A 17,519-nucleotide genomic window follows, 5' to 3' on the forward strand; every position below is an offset into this window, starting at 1 on the left:
AATGCTTCAGCCAATGGGAGAGTTTGATTTGTTGACAGACAGCCACGCTATGCCTGTGAGGGGATAAGAGGGCGGGATTTACGTGGTTGCAGTAGGACTTTGCATCAGTTTGTGGAGTATTAATAATAAGTGTTTTTTTTCGATTAAATATTTTTGGACAGAAAATAATCATATGGATATTTTCTGTAGAGGACCAAAATCAAACAATCACCATCCAAACAATATCTCAAAAATAATTTTATTACAATCACATTGTATCACCACGTCACTGCTAACGTTAGATATCGGCAAACATACAGTCGATTATCAAATCATTGTCTTAAAACAGACAAAAAGGTTTTCAAATACATGTCAGAGCTGTTTATATGCGACTAATTATGCCATTATTGTAGGTAGGCTTCAAAGTGAAGTGTTTTTCTGTAGTAGGATGTTATGGTCCTGTTCTCTAGGAAATCGAGTCTCTTTATAACTCTGGAAGCGACAAGTGTTTGAGGTGGGAGATTTCTTCAACATGCTTTGATGGAGATATCCGTTAAAGAAATCAGTTGCTGACAGCCTTTTCTTGAACATCACCGTTTTGAATCCGACCCAGCCATCCTAGAAATTGTGGAAAAACAACATAAAATACTGAAAACAAACACCGAATACATGACACATCGTTAATTCTACAGGATATGTAACGTTAAAGCTATGCATGTTGGAATTAAAACACTAACGCTCAGTGTTGGGGTAACGCATTATTACAGGTATTGTGAGTTACGTAATAATGTTTAAGTAACGAGTAAAGTAACGCATTACTTAAAAAAAGTCATGTGTTTGAGTTTGACTTTATTGAAAACGTAATGCGAGTTACTTTTTAGTATAATTAATTAGCTTTTTAAAAAATGAATTTCTGAATTCAAAATAAAGTAATGAATCACACACTCATGAGAAAATGTGTTTGTTATTTTGAACACACTGAAGAAAAGGAAAAGGGGATTGACTCAATGGACAGTGTACTTTTAACATAAAAAAACAATGATAATAACCTAGTTGAGCATCGATATCGCAATGTGTGTATCTGCAATAGTCACATCACATGATTAAATGATTTATTAAAGGTTAAAAATAAAGATATTATTAAATATTATTTGTTTTTAATTATTTCATTGAATTCAATTTCTGTACTTGAACACTTTTAGACTCTCCAGAAAACCACAAAGCACTGTTTATTTATTTATTTTATCTTGTAATTGATTATAATTTATGTAGATGCACCACATAGAAAAAGACAGACTGATTATCCCAGTCGATCTAAATTAAGGAAATCTTCCATTTAAGCTATTCAAATCATCTGGTGAAATTATATTCATATTGTGGCAAAACAAAATATTGCAATGTCAGATTTTTTTCAGTATCATGCAGCCCTAATAATAACTGTATGAGCACTTATGTACACTGCAGAGTAAAGATTTGCTTTTGTGCCTCTCTTTGATCAAGAGCCCTGTCCCTTTGACAACAACACTGACTGTGTACAGTTATACAGCAGTCACCTAATTAGGTAAACCTATAGGTTTTAATCCTGGTCCTGGGGATCCACTGCTCTGCACATATTGCTCAGTTCAGTTCATTGCATGGAGCTCTCTCATAATGAGCCAAACAATCTGAATCAGGCATGTTCCCTAATGACGTTCCAAACCCCTGAGACCTTTGTTAATCTTCAGAACACAAATAAAGATGTTTTAGATGAAATCCGAGAGCTCTCTGACCCTCCTGAGACGTTCAGAAAGGCACCAAAACACCCTCAAAACTGTCAATATGCCTTCATTGGTTCAATGATAATTTATGAAAATGTTTTCATAAAGTTACGAGAATAGTTTTGATTTTATTTAAAATATTTCTTCTCTTCACCTAATCAAGATTATCTTAAATTGTTTTTTATGTTTAAATAATCAAGTTCCAATGCTGTTTTCTGAAATATTCAGTAGGCATCACACCTCTAACAGAGTCACACAAGCAGCTAATAATGGTGACTGTCTTGTACCAAAATGTAAGATCTGTTTTATCTGTTAAGGGAACCAAATTGTGGAATGATTTACCTGTTAGCCTAAAATTAGAAAGTGATATAAATGTTTTAAGTATTGTTCTTAAAAACAAAACAGCAGTGTTTGCACAAATAGTCTACTATTAGTTTGTTGATCATGCCGCCTTTGCTTTTGCCTTACAGCAATTTTAATGTAAAGAATTATAATTTTGTGTATATGTATCTATTTGTTTTTCATTTTATGTCAAGCCTCCCATGGACAGGTGTTGAGAATTAGCAAGTCTGTTTAAATCAGTTAAACAAATGCATTAATTGTTCAGTGTAAATGTGATGTCAAATAAATAAATCAAATGATCACGTGCAATCTAAAGTCCACTTCCATGGATATGCTAATAGAATAACAAAGGGTAGGTTTTTACTCCCCACTGCTAAAACTAATTTTCTTATACACAGTGTTTTTTATGGGGATAAAATGACTCTTACTGCTATCATTAATCAGGCTAACCTGGAAAAAAGATTATTAAAAGAAAGGAACATCTAAGAAATCTATATTTATATGTGGTTGATGTATAGTAATTAATTAAAGGAAAAATAAGGAAATTGTTTTGTTTTTTTAATTGAAGAAGTTTCTGATAATAAAGAAGGAGAGTAGCAAATAAGGGTCAAAATAAATATAAATTCTTCAATGTCAGTTCAGTGCCCGCCTTCATGTATACATTTTTTTTTTAAATTATGAACGTGACATTCATTTTACTTGAATCACCTCCACAGTCACCAGATTTCAGTCAGCTTTTGGATGTGGTGGAATCAAAGATATGAATCATAGAGAAGTAGCAGACAAATCTTCTGTAACTGAAGGGGTGTCCAGACTTGCTTAAATACACCTGTCTGAAAGTTACTTATTAATATCTTGATTAGCTTCAGAATTATTCTCCTGGTGTAAATCAAGTTTTTTTTAGCTGCTTGTGTCCATTGGTATGGTGGGAAAGTGTCATTGATTTCAATTCACTTCTGTAGAAACTAGAGAGATAGATTTATTTTTGTTTTTCCTTCTGTGCCAGTGGACAGAGTGTTTGGCAGCATTTCTTAACTCTTAAGTGCATACCTTGCAGCGAACAAGAAGGATATTGGACTCTTTCTGATAATGAAGAGTCCCCGGCACTGTAGATAAAAATGGAAAAGCTGCAGAGAAAGGTGAAAGAAAATGTGATCACTTCTTCCTAGCCTTCCTAGCCTTTGCTATTAGTTAACATCAGAACTATTTTTTGTATCACTTTATTTGGATGGTCCCTTCATCATATTTTGTTGAATTTGAGTTACATTGCATCTACATGTCAACTAATTCTCATTAGATTATAAGTAGACTGTTATGTTGGGGTTAGGGTTAGTGTAAGTTGACATGTACTTGCAAAGTTTCTTATAGTCAGTTAAATGTCTGTTGAAGCAGCAGTATCAACAGATATTAAGCAGACAGTCTACTACCGGCAGCTAGCTCTCTCCAACTCTCACATGGTCACCCACTGAAGCTAAGCAGGGTTGCGCCCGGTCAGTACCTGGATGGGAGACCACATGGGAAAGCTATAGGTTGCTGCCAGAAGTGGTGTTAGTGAGGCTAGAAGGGGTGACCCAACCTGCAGACTGTGTGAGTCCTAATGCCCCAATATAGTGACGGGGACTCTATAATACTCAGCGAGCGCTGTCTTTCAGATGAGTCCTGACTCTCTGTGGTCATTAAAAATCCCAGGATGTCCTTCGAAAAAAAGTAGGAGTTTGACCCCAGCATCCTGGCCAAATCTGCCCACTGGCCTCCTAACCCTCCCCATATCATAATTGGCTTAATCACTCTGTCTCCTCTCCACCAATCAGCTGGTGTGTGGTGTGCAGCCTGGTGCAAAATGGTTGCCATTGCGTCATCCAGGTGGATGCTGCACACTGGTGGTGGATGAGGAGATTTCCCTCTTTGTGTAAAGCGCTTTGAGTGCCCAGAAAAGCGCTTTATAAATTTAAGGAATTATAGGAATATTATTACTAATACTCAAATGAGAAGTGTTTGTCATGTAATTCATGTAATGCAACTTTTAGTCAACAAAATGTGTAATAGGGACCATCAAAATAAAGTCTTACCCTATATATACACACCTTATTACACAGTCAGATAAATCCTAGAAAAATATAAATGAGGAAACATATTTCAAACTAAACCAATACCATAAATGTATTGGGAGGAATGAGAAAAAACTGAAAATCTATAAAAACTCTGTTAGAGGTAAACAGAATAATTTAAACTGATATAATGCCATGTTATCTTCTAGGTTCCAGAAAATATAGTGTATCCAAAATGTCACGAATGTGTATAAAACTCATTATTCGGAGTGAACCCGTTCATGTTCCAAGACATTGTTCAAAGTAGTCATGCATTAAGTTCCTGAGATCTGTGTTCAGACTTTATAAATACACTTCATTATTTTTTTGTCAAGCTATATATTACTTTTTGACGGGAGAATTGAATGTGAGTACTAAAGAATAAACAAACCAATGCCACCACTAAATAATCATCCACTCTGGTTACCTGTAAATGACACACTGTGTTTGCCAACATAGTCCAGAAGTTTGATAGAATTGCCCATCCACATGGTTCTTAAAGGAATCTAATGGAGAAAAACAGTTTAGCAATGATTGAAATACAACTGAGGTAAATTATTGCGTTCCTCAAATGGACAGTTCACCCAAAAATGCCAATTTCTTTCTTGATGACTGTTGGAAAAAAATCAGCCATTGATTTACATAGTATTTTTTTTATTCTTACTATGGACATCAATGGCTGCTTATTTCCAAAAAATTTCATAATATTTTGTTTTGGTTCCAACAGAAGAAAGAAATTCATACAAGTCTAGCACCACTAGAGTAAATGGTAAGGAGATTTTTATTTTTGTGTGAACTTTATCTTTAAGATCCTTTTAGTTCTACTGTACCCGAAATCCAATAGCTCGAAACAGTCGGTCAATGTAGTCACAGCTGTGCTCTTCCCATATTATCCAGGCCATTGTGGAACTTATCTTAGGAGCTGAAGAAACAGATAGATGGTTAATGTAGTTAATCTGTTTTCATATTTTCACATGGTAAAATTCTACGTTTCTGAATTTGCTGACACTCTGTTTTGGTAGTTACTGGAAAAACAAGCTTACCAAATGATGCACCCTCCTTAGGCTGCTCCTTCCTGTTTGCTATCCTTTCAGGTAGATTTGTTAAAGTGTCCATCAACTGTTGATTTAAATAAGATACAGATTTTTTTAAGTGGTTAAAGTTAACTATGCTTACGTCAACTGTTTCATGATAAATATTTGAAATGTTTGAAACTTAAGATACAGTATGGATATAAGCTATAGGTTCTTAAGATTTTTAGAGTTTTCTTAAAACAGACTCATATGTTCATCTTTATTTATTGTCTCTCTAAGGTGAACATTTTCATGGGTAATTGAGAGAGCAAATTAGCTTTACAAAATTGCTTATTTTCACAAATTCCATGACCTTTTCCTGATTTTTACTGACTTTCCCTCTAACTAAAATGCTGAATTTCCATGACCTATATTGAGAGCACTGAGCAGAAAGTAAACTGGTCATACTTTATTTTGAATTACATTGCATCTACATGCCAACTATATCTCATTCGATTATAAATAGACTGTTAGGTTGGGGTTAGGGTTAGTGCAAGTTGACATGTACTTGCAAAGTTTCTTATATTCAGTTAAATGTCTGTTAAAGGAGCAGTATCAACAGATATTAAGCAGACAGTCTACTAATACTCAAATGGACCATCAAAATAAAGTGTTACCAGTAAACTTTATTTACTTGTTCACAGACATTTGTAGTACAAAATTAAGTTAACTAACAAAACTGTCATGGCTGGTTAGGACAAGTAACGAATAACATAGGAATTAAATATTTGTTGCGTGCCATCCATGGCATCTATTTAAGACCATTTCAGTGCTAAATTCTTAATAAAGCTAGACTGGAATTGAATTGAATTTCAAGGACACTGTTAATCGTTTCAATTAGCTTTTACATTAACATTCAACATTAACATTGATTAAAACATTAAATAAGGATTAATTTACCCAAATCTATGAGTTTATATACTTGACTAAATACTAGCTGCAGAGGAAAACTCCTGTTGGCTTCATACACTGTACAGAAATAATACACTTTGATACACCATCTAATCTTTGAATAGCATCTAATTATAATAATGGTTCATTCCCAACTCTTTCAACTTATTTAACAAAATATGTGAGAGAATAATATTATAAACAGAACTAAAATCCCTAAACATCAATCTAATATAAGCTGTAGAGTTTGAAAGGTGGCATTTAGAGAATCCTCTGTAGTTCTGTTTTCCTTGTATGCTAAATGTATTTATTTAAGACTGCATTCGTTTGGTTAAAATACAGTACAAACAGTAAAGTTTTGAACTAGTACACACCATCACTTTAGTTCTCAGTGTCAAATGATTTCTCAGAAATCATTATTGTGCTAATTTGTTGCTCAAAATGCATTTTCTTTTTCCTTTTTTTGCATTTTCTTACACATGGAACATAACAGAACATGGTTCTGACAGATATCTTTGTGGAAACCATGATAAAATATTTAGTTTACTACTTATTTAACTTAAATACTTAGTAGAAGAACTGCAAGTCCAAAGACATGCTATAAGTGAATTGAACAAAGTAAATTGGCCGTAGTGTCTCTGTGTGTATGTAAGAGTGTATGGGTGTTTCCCAGTACTGGGTTGCAGCTGGAAGGGCATCCGCTGTGTAAAACATATGCTGAATAACTTGCCAGTTCATTCCGCTGTGGCTATCCTTGATGAATAAAGAGGCTAAGCCGAAGGAAATTGAAATGAAATGAAGAACTGCTTTTAAAATTAACAATAAGAACATGTTTATGTGTGTGTATACAGCATAACATGTGTATGACTTGATATCTTTGTTTGATTTTGAGTACAGGTGAAATGTTTTTAAAAAGATTGAATAGCCTGAAATGTTAGGAGTTCTGTGAATTTAGTTTAAAGATTTCGACTTGTGTTTAAGGTTTTGGTGAAATGAGTGATATTTTACAGAAAAGTGCATTTGTAGGAGTAACTAACCATTCTGGAGCCCATAACCGCTAAAGTGGCTCCGAGCTCTTCAGCAGTGCAGTTCTTCGGAATCTCGTACATCTCTTGCTGAAGAATGGGTCCCACATCAAATCTGACATGAAATAAAATCATACAATTCAAGACCTGATACATGTAAGACAAATATTCAGAGGTGTTTAGCATATTTTATGTAATCCTTCATATAAGTCCTGCCTAAAATACACACACAGCATTTACCTCTTTGGTCTTATTTGCATGATAGTCACTCCTGTGACACTGTCACCATGCAGAATCGTATGAAATATTGGAGCAGATCCCCGCCAGCGTGGCAAAAGACTAGGGTGCACATTCAGGATACCACTACAAAAGAATAAATAAAACATTATGATTGACTATTAGATGAGATCACAACAATTGTACAGTCTCCATCCGATCATCAATCTTAATAAATACCACTCATTTTGTACATAAACATTAGTCAGTGATGTGCAATTTTTAAATGGGACTGAAAGTGAACTGATCTTTTTTTTTACAGGTTATAAATTAGATGAAATTATTCACACAGTCTGTGAGAACTTCTTCTACAGACTGTCAATCTTTACAGTTACAGTTACAAGCCTTACAGTTTTTCAATTGCAGATGGAATTTAACTAAGTGTATTTTATAAGTATCTGTGGACTGTATGATCATAATTTTTGTTTGTTGATGTACATGGGCACATTTCTAAAGTCTAATGATCCAGCATGTATTTTATACATTATTGACACAGTAACTATGCTTTTTGTCTTTCTTTATTTATTGACTGATTGATTGTAATTGTATATTGTTTATAGATGAAGGGTTGTAAACAGTATTTGTTTCCATTTTCATGTACAATTATCCAGCTATTTTTGCAATATTTAGTTAATAAACCAAACAAAAAATAAATCACACCGACAAGTCAATAATGGGGTCGCAAGCAAGAAGGGGGCAGCAAGAAGACAAAATACAGGTTAAAAGTAAATATTTTGAGAATTACGGTATAGAATTAGATGTTAAACCTGAATTAAACCTTTAATCCACCAGTTTAACCTACAAAGCTTAAGTCTCCAGAAGTATAAACCAACACGTTTCAGACACTTTGTTAAAGTAAGTAATTGTAAACAATGCTTTTTTTATACCACAAAGAATTATACGATGCATTTCACCTCCAGGCTTAGTTGACAATTATACACCGCTCATTAATGACTACAAACTAAATTTAAAGTATCATTAAGGCCAATTAGGTTTGGAATAAATTGCTTCCTGAAAAAAATCTCATCAGAACATTGACTTGCATAATAATTATGGACACGCTGAACATTCGTTTAACATTTCCTCATTACTTACTATGGCATTTTGTTGATGAAGTTTTCCTTGATTAAGCTGCCAAATGACACCACCACACCAACATCAAAGTTTGTACTCATGTCCACATCTGGCCAGTGGTGAAGCGGAAGTCTGTGCTGCTCTGCATACTTCCTGACCGGAGCATCACGGGACAGCGTCACGACCTCAAGTGTATCGATGACTCCAGCTTTATTATCATCTCTAATAAATACAGATGATTAACATGATTAACGCAGCAGGGTCGTAACAGACAATAAAACAATCACACTCTGGATGTCGTTACCGTGACAAATGAAGCCGCTTCAGTGACTCCAGTGCAAAATCATCACTTCCAAAGAACAGTATTCTCCAGGGCGGTTTAGACGCAGACTGTGTTTGAGTTACAAAAGATTTGCTTCTGCCCAAGAGATATAAGCCTCTTCTGTGGCGTGTGAAACAGATGCTACAAAGTCTTTGAGACAGCAAACGTCCTGGGTCTGTGAGTTTTAAGAAGTTTAAGTTCCACATATTTTAATGTAAGATTTCATAAATGACAGAAACTGTCATTAACAGCTAGCAAAGTACAAAACCATCACTCCTCCATTAACGAATAAGCACGCAGAAGTCAAGAGAGTCATGCTAATATTCTATGACAACTTCAGGTGAGACAGCCTTGGCATTTTTATAATTACGTTTCCAAAGTATGTTCATTATATTAATCCGTTTTTACACAAAGCAGTAGATGACAGTAACAAGGTTACGGTTACGAATTACATGTACACACTGGCGTTTGTGTGCGCCGCCATGTTGACCATAACGTCATTTCCGATTTACGTCTCACATAAAAGCTTTTTGTGTACTTCAAAGCAACTAAAAAGCTCAACTACACTTTTAACTGTTCTCCTTTTCAGTCTTGACGTGCAATTTTTGCTTTTCAATTGGATTTGTTTAATTAATAATTTGAAGAGTTCACCGAGATGAAGTTTTGTCACATGCAAAGACTTTTTGGAGCATTAAAACCTGAATGCCACTGGGTGATAAAAAAGGCAGAACTTTTCATTAATGCTACGTTGATTCTGGGTAAGTTCTTTATTCATAAATATGGAGAGAGAGAAAATCATTTCTGGGTTTAAAATAGCCTCTATTTGTAACCGCTGAACAATAATAATGATGATAATAAAAATATAGTTTCCTTCTCAAATGAAAATAGATCATATGCAAAGATCTTCACATTTTTCTAAAAAAAGATTTGCATAGAGGCTATACTAAAACTGCAAAACTTCTTAGGAAAGGTTAATAAACACACACTTACACATACATACATACATACATACATACATATATATATATATATATATATATATATATATATATATATATATATATATATATATATATATATATATATATATATATATATATATATATATATACACACACACATATACATACATACAGTGGTGGAAAGAATACTGAAAAATCATACTTAAGTAAAAGTACAATTACTTGCCTAAAAATGTAGTGCAAGTAGAGTAAAAGTATCTGTTGTAAATATTACTCAAAATATGAGTAAAAAGTAGGCCTTTCAAAAGTTGTGGGTAGTATTTCGCTGTGAACGTTTCATGTGTTTACATGCAGTTTGTGCAGGGATGTGTAAACGTGACATTCTGTAGTGCATTATCTTCCTATATTACTTCCTTTCATTGTTTGTTTGTTCTGTCCTTTATCCATTCATTTGTTCGTTCATTACTTCATTCATTTGAACCTTCCTTCATTTATTCCTTCATTCTTTTGTTCCTTCCTTCATTAATTCCTTTGTTAATTCATTCACTTGTTCGTTCATTCATTCATTCCTTCGTTTGTTCAGTCCTTCCTTCCATTCTTCATTCGTTCCATTTGGTGATTATTTAAGGCTGTACAGTCAACATCTTCATTTTCTCATCAGTGACATGCAGTCTATAAACAGTCTCTGGGTCGTTGCGTGTATTTAAGATTTTGGACACCTTCTTGGACTTTTTAATGCTTCCAAAAGGTTTGCTGCATTTTTAAATCGGCCATGTCTTGAGGTAGTTCAGTGTGATGCGATTGACCTTTCTATGTGCGATTTGATTGGATGGGAATCACAGGACTGATTTTTCTACTTTAGCCAATCCCCATAGACAGGAAAAAAATAAAGTAGTGACTGTAGGTTGAAGGAAAGTCGTGGAGTAAAAGTACCGATACAGCACTAAAAGTGTACTCAAGAGAAAAGCGCACATTTTTACAACTACCTAGTAAAGTATCATTCCTGAGAAAAACTACTCAATTACAGTAATTTGAGTATTTGTAATGTTACTTTACACCACTGCATAAAGGAATATCTTAGTTAGATAGTTGAACATGTTACCAAATTAAGAACGGTTTCTTTCCTTCTCCATACCTCCCAAAGCTAAAGTACACTTTAAAATAATCAATGGTAATTACCCATCTTAAGAGTTTCTTAGACACAGATTTAATTTCGATCACAATAATTGTACATTCTGTGAGGGTGGCATTGAAATGACTGCATTTATTTTTTGACTGTTTACATAGCAGAACATTCTGGTCTGATTCATTCTAGTGGTTAAAAGTTTCTCTCAAGTTGTCCTCCCAATTTTCTAAAAATTATATCTTCTTTGGTTTATTAGGGGAAGATGTTAATATTCAATTTGAATTAAACAATATTCTAATTTTGGAGAAATTTTATATTCATAAATACAAGTGCCTTAAAACAAAACCACTGTTTTTGGTTTTTCAAAAGGAATTTTGGTTATAATGTTAATCTTTAACAGAAGACCTGGTAGTGTAATATAAAAAAAACTATATATATATATATATATATATATATATATATATATATATATATATATATATATATATATATATATATATATATATATTTATTTATTTATTTATTTATTTATTTATTTATATATTTATGTCTGTGTCTATTCTATGTTTAAAATTGTATTTACTTGTATTATTATCTTATTGATTTGATTATTATTTGTGCTCTGTTCTGTAAATGTAGATGAAAGTTGTAATTGGATTCTGCCTTATTGTATTTGTGTTATAATGCAACAAAAACAAACAAAAAAAAACATTGCAAAAGTCTTCTCATTACAGCGTGAAAACCCAAGAGGGCGCTCTTCACCAAATCAAGCACTTAATGAAAACAGATAAACACGGATTAGATTTGAATCACAATAGCGCAAATGAATATGTTATAAAAGGTTTATTACTGATTAAGACGAATGTCATTTCTACAATGCTTTTACAATCTCTCTCAATCAACAGGAGAAATGACTCCCATTGCAGAATCCTATCCAGATCAAGTCCATATAACAATACGTTACACACAATCTAAAGATAAAAATAAAATAACAGGACGCATCTTAGCATTCCTAAATACAGAGAAATTGCTGAGAACTTGTTTTTTTTTGTCTTATGAAACCACCACTTTAAAAAGGCAGATGTAGGAATCTAGATCTGTTAGGTCTGTGATCATCTGTACAATCCCCACAACTGTGGACTGGAAAACAAAACTTCAGAACAATCATATACACAGAGGAACATTCACATCGCTGCCTTTACAACTCAATTTTAATCCAGAGGGTGCATTAAAAAAAGAAATTACGTATGCCAGTACAGAAATATTGTACTCGCACAGTACAAGATTTTGAAATAATGTTTTAGCACAGTATATTTTCAGCTTATTTTGGATCTACAAAAAGTTCTTAACGCATATCCTATATAAAAAATTGGGAAGAGCTAGTCATCATAACACTCTGCTGCTTCTAGAGTTTTGTGATGCTTCAATGGATCCTCAGTCTTGTTAGCAGTTAACCATCAGTCTCCACTTGTGTGTTGTTTTCAGTGGTGTCGTCCTCAAGGACTTTGGACGGAGTGAGGGGTTCCAGCTGGGAGTCTGCGTTCCCTGCCTCCAATCCATCAGTTTTACACAGAAAATCAGAGGGAGTTACGGCACCTTCATCAGCCAGGGCAGAAATGGGGCAGACTGGAGCCTCGGCGGGTGACTGAGGAGGAAGACTCTTAGGGGATTCTTCTACTGATGCCTCGTTGGTGGTGGCCTCCTCCATGTCCTCCTTCACCTCATCCTGGTCACTTTTGTCAGCTTCAGGAGCCTCTGACCCATCCTCCATTACGGTGTCCTTATCTGGTATTGTTTGTATTTCACTGCTCTGAATGGGTTTGGTCTCATCTCTGGCCTCAGTATCTGGTTCGATGGGAACTAGTTGTTTGGAGTCATCATGGACATCCTCTGAGCTGCATTATAAGATCGAGATACATTAATGTTTATTATCATGTAAAAGGTCCCATGAAATTAAAATAAAGTTTTTTAGTATCAGTATTGTTAGTTTTTAGGACATCTATAAGTAGTGTGCTCCAAAACAAGACAAAATTCACGTTTAGAAGATAGAAACATGTAAAGTTTGTAGTTTGTCACTTCCAGCTAAATGGATCAATGTTTTTTTTACACATCACCTCATACCATCAGTTTCTCATCAAATCTTGACCAATCAAATGCTCTCTAGTGTCTGACATGCCCTCTTCTCATTTGCCTCTAATTTGATGCGCTTGACCTCAACCACTCTCACTGGCAGACAAAACGCTATTGGCTGTTTTTTAAAAAGGGGAGGAGCTACTGTATGTCTCAGCCTCTCTTCATGGTTCGGTTGACATTACGTCAAACATCGAATAAAAATGCACAGTTCAAAGCACTTCACAGCATCTTTAAGATGTTATAAAATAATTAGGATGTTTATTATATGTGGTGATTCATTTCATCCTGTCAGTGCAGAAACTTCAATACAGTCATTTATTGCTAATTAATAGGCCCACACGGAATCTACGAAATAGCAAAAAATGTCAGCAGATTCCGTCTGGCCTACGTTTAAGCTACGTTTTAAAGACATTACAACACTACTTTACTATCACCATATTATACTACACTTCATGATTTCTTCTAGGGTCGCACAATGTATCGTTTAAGCATCGATATTGCAAGGTGCGCATCAGTCATATCGCAGGATCTGCAGTGTTGAGTCTGAATTATAGTTGACCAGGAACCACATAACAATGTGATTTGTAGTCTCTGCCAAGTTTAACCATAATAGACAGATCCGTAGCCAGCTTGGTGAAAGGGGTGGTTCTTTTTTCTCAAAAAGTGGAACTTTTTGTAGTTATTCACCTTATTTTGTATTTCATTTTGAGGTTTAAATACATTTTAAACACTATTTTTAGATAGATGAGCTTGTTGGATGGTCATCATAACCACACTTATTGATGTACCAAAAAATATTTCCTAGATTTACATGAAAGAAATATGAAAAAAATACTTCTTTTTAAAATACAAATTAAAAAAAGAACCTGTTTCAAATTAAAAACAAGCCTAGTGTCATTTATTATTATTATTTGAATAATAATAACAACAATGTAGAAAAAAAAAGTGCATTTGAAAATTTATGATAACAACAATTGTATCTAAATTGATTTTAATTTGATGGTTTTCGATGAATTATTTTCACTAATTATGTTGTTATAGCAGTCAAAATAGGACAAATGAGATCATGTATAGGACAAATTCTGGACCTTTGTCAGTAAGAGGTGGGTCTTTCAAACCACCCCCTGGCTATGGGCCTGATAGAGTGAAAGTTTATCATCTGCATGTGTTTTTAATACCTGTCGCTGAGCATTTCAAGAGAGTTTAAAGTATTTGGGCACAACAAAAAATTATGTTTAGAGGTTTAACAAAGATTAATATGATTTAATTCAATAATGTGATTCATGCTAAAAAAGTTCTCTTAGAATGTGTGTCTTGTTTCTAGTCCAAATATCTACACTTCAAAGTGAAAATAAAAGAATTTAGCTTGTTTTAAGGAAAAACTCTTCATTTTGACATTTCTTCTCAAGGTGAAAAATAAAATAAATTATTTAATTTCTGTACCTCAATACTGTTAGACTAACAAAACATCAAATCGAGCTATTCAAACTATCTTGTGGAATTGTATTCATATCACAATATTTATCGGAGAAAAATAAAATAATGGCAATATCAGCCCTAATTTCTTCTGCACCACCATAAATATTAAAACACCATTTTTGTGCATGAGGTCTCAAAATTAACAGACAACTATTTTTTTTTCACTTCAAGTTCATTTTTACTCTGCAAATTATTCATTCACGGATTTTCCTTCAGCTTAGTCCCTTATTTACAGAGCTGCCAGCTATTCCAGCATATGTTTTACGCAGGGATGCCCTTCCAGCCGCAACCCAGTACTGGGAAACACCCATACACACACACACACTATGGCCAATTTTATTTATCCAATTCACCTATAGCGCATGTCTTTGGACTATGGGGGAAACCAGAGCACCTGGAGGAAACCCACGCCAGCACGGAGAGAACATGCAAACTCCACAGAGAAATGCCAACCCAGTTGTAACTTGAACCAGTGACCCTCTTGCTGCGAAGGGGCAGTGCTAACCACAGAGCCACCCTACCGCTGCAAATTGTATAGTGATAATATAACTATTCCAATGTTTATCTGAATTAATTAGTTTTATATTATATTACCAATTTCAATATTATTCAACTAAAATAAAGTAACAGATAACAAATGCAATCACACAGACGCATAACATCATGATTAGGTTCAGCTAATTAAAAAAAGCTCAACTTATAAGTATAATTGTATAAATATAAGTATAATGATATTTTGCTTCTATGTCACTTTATTTTCAGCAGATCTTATTAAATTCACTTAAGCACCCAATTGACAGTCAAAACTCATACACAAGTAAACTTACATTTATGACATTTTGCATATATGCAAGCTCTTCCTCTTTACAAGTTAATTCAGGGTTATATTCATTTAGAAAGAGACGTAGTTTTACAACTATTCCCTCACTTCCCTCATACACCCATCTCTGTAGTCCACACCAAGAGCTTGTTCTTCAGTCTATAATTAATGCCTAAACTCCTGTTTTAATTTAAGTAAAGGTCTCCCGGATACCACTTAATAGGCATCCCAATTACACTAATGAAAAAATAGAGATAATTTTGTATAATAAATGATATTTCCAAACACTTCACGGGTCAGGGGGGGTCTGTATTCACAGCCCTGTTTCATCAGAAAAGGTAATTTGTCTCAATCAGCCAAGCTACACTTCGCGGTCTATTTTTACTCGCCTCTTTTCACAGCTCTAACCTCTACATTTAACAAAAATACAAATAAGCATATGGTGTCACTGTACACCAATACATCATGTGTTTAACAATGAGAGCATACTAGAACAGTGAGAGCGAACTCTTTAAAACAGACACAAGCTTTAAAAATAAGCAACAACGGGATTTTTATAGCGAAAGAAAAACTATAACAAAAAAACTGTTCATTCCATTCCATGCAACTGAACACAAATGATAGCTGACAATAATACAAGGCAGATTCTCACCTGTTCGTTTCTGGTCCTCCATTGGAAACTTTAAAGAAATAAAAATGAATGCACGTCAGACAATCAGACATCCCAAAGAGAAAAACGGTATTTGTACAGTGTGTTGGCACTGACTGTTATACCTGGCTCCATGATGACCTGGCAGGAGTGGTTCGACCTGCTGAGCAAATGTTCGGTCATCTGATCTGCGCCAGAAGCGTCTGCCAGAAAGTCACACTTGAGACACACCAGTGTTAGACTCCTTTAATAAAAAGGAAATATAGAGATATATTCAATTCCTGCAAGTAAAAAAGGTTAGTTCACCTAGAAATGAAAATTCTGTTATTAATCATTCGTCCTCATGTGGTTTCAATCACGAAACATTTGTTCATCTTCAGCACACAATTTGAGATATTTTAGATGAAATCTGAGAGCCCTCTACCTTGGCTTGGGGGTCAAAAAAAATCTTGGTGCGATTCTGGAGTCAGATCTGAGTTTCAGTAGCAGTAAGTAAATCAGCACACTATCATCTCTACAACATTGCAAGAATCAGATGCTTTGTTTCCAGTGAAGACTTAGCGAAACTTGTTCATGCTTTTATCAGAAGCAGGGTGGATTGCTGTATTCCAAAAAGCCAGTCAGACAGTTGCAGCTTATCCAGAATGCTTCTGTCAGGATTCTGACCAGAACCAGAAAATCAGAGCACATCACACCTGTCCTCAGGTCTTTACACTGGCTCCCAATTACGCTCAGAATAGATTTTAAATTATTATTACTTGTCTATAAATACTTGTCTACCTCAATACATTACAGATATCCTGACTGAATACAAACTGAACAGATCACTCAGATCATTAGGATCATATAAACTAGAAATTCCAAGGGTTCAGTCAAAGTAGAGTGAATCCGCCTTCAGCTATTACGCCCCTCGCTGCTGGAATCAGCTTCCAGAAATGATCAGATGTGCTCCAACATTAGGTACGTTCAAATCAAGACTGAAAACACATCTGTTTAGCTGTGCCTTTACTGAATGAGCACTGTGCTACATCCGACAGATTGCAATATTATGTCTTTCGTTTCTTTTTCATTCTATTATAACCTGTTTTAACACATTTTAATCTGTTTTTAATCATTTTTATTCTTTGTTTTCAGTTTCTTATACACTTGTCTCTATATTCTGGTTTATGTAAAGCACTTTGAAATACTATTGTGTATGAAATGTGCTACATAAACTTGCCTTGCCTCTCATCCTCCATAGACAGCAACGACCCCGAAACATTCAAAGTCCAGAAACATTGTCAAAACATTTAATGTGACTTCAGTGGTTTAACTGTAATCATACTCGAAGAACACCTTTGTGTGCCAAAAAAAAAAGGTAAAACCTACTTTGTCTTCTCTATTGCAACAAGCCAGGATGTGCTTTTACTACAGGCATTACAACATAATGCCATTAGAGTCAGCAGCGCAACATGAAATCGTCATATTGTGTTTAGTAAACACTCACCCCAATCTACCCATAGAGTTTATTTTTTTTTGGTGCAT

At 34.5% G+C, this 17,519-nt stretch overlaps 2 protein-coding genes and 1 long non-coding RNA gene across 4 annotated transcripts in view; 1 reads left to right on the forward strand and 2 right to left on the reverse strand.

Moving 5' to 3' along the window:
- Positions 1-222: 222 nt before the first annotated feature.
- Positions 223-9,316, reverse strand: mtfmt (mitochondrial methionyl-tRNA formyltransferase). Of its 2 annotated transcripts, XM_056462083.1 has the most exons (9): positions 8,809-9,316; positions 8,526-8,726; positions 7,395-7,517; positions 7,167-7,269; positions 5,209-5,284; positions 4,996-5,087; positions 4,593-4,671; positions 3,129-3,205; positions 223-597 (listed from the first exon to the last, which is right to left on the reverse strand). In XM_056462083.1, exons 1-9 carry the CDS (start codon positions 9,030-9,032, stop codon positions 400-402), a joined length of 1,173 nt encoding a protein of 390 aa, XP_056318058.1. In that variant the 5' UTR covers positions 9,033-9,316; the 3' UTR covers positions 223-399. The 2 variants fall into 2 exon arrangements, with proteins under 2 accessions (XP_056318058.1, XP_056318059.1); XM_056462084.1 differs by lacking the exon at positions 3,129-3,205 and having other exon boundaries at positions 445-597.
- LOC130232280 (uncharacterized) lies at positions 8,669-12,891 on the forward strand. Its single transcript, XR_008838101.1, has 2 exons — positions 8,669-9,166; positions 12,400-12,891. It is a non-coding gene; the product is annotated as an uncharacterized LOC130232280 (long non-coding RNA).
- znf280d (zinc finger protein 280D) overlaps positions 11,743-17,519 on the reverse strand; it is a 28,563-nt gene continuing 22,786 nt past the window's right edge. The window contains exons 16-18 of the mRNA XM_056462082.1: positions 16,121-16,239; positions 15,999-16,026; positions 11,743-12,809 (exon numbers count right to left, since the gene is read on the reverse strand). Coding sequence (XP_056318057.1) covers positions 12,365-12,809; positions 15,999-16,026; positions 16,121-16,239 — 592 coding nt within the window. The 3' untranslated portion in view covers positions 11,743-12,364. The remainder of the gene's footprint in view (positions 12,810-15,998; positions 16,027-16,120; positions 16,240-17,519) is intronic.

This window comes from Danio aesculapii, chromosome 7, assembly GCF_903798145.1.
Source record: "Danio aesculapii chromosome 7, fDanAes4.1, whole genome shotgun sequence".
Classification (NCBI taxonomy): Eukaryota; Metazoa; Chordata; class Actinopteri; order Cypriniformes; family Danionidae; genus Danio; species Danio aesculapii.

Excerpts from the sequence above, each read along its gene's own strand:
- mtfmt (XM_056462083.1), bottom strand. The coding sequence starts at position 9,032 with ATGTGGAACTTAAACTTCTTAAAACTCACAGACCCAGGACGTTTGCTG. Across the intron at positions 3,206-4,592 it reads ACACAGTGTGTCATTTACAG|CTTTTCCATTTTTATCTACA; the intron begins GTAACCAGAGTG and ends CTTTCTCTGCAG. Across the intron at positions 598-3,128 it reads TCCTTCTTGTTCGCTGCAAG|GATGGCTGGGTCGGATTCAA; the intron begins GTATGCACTTAA and ends CACAATTTCTAG.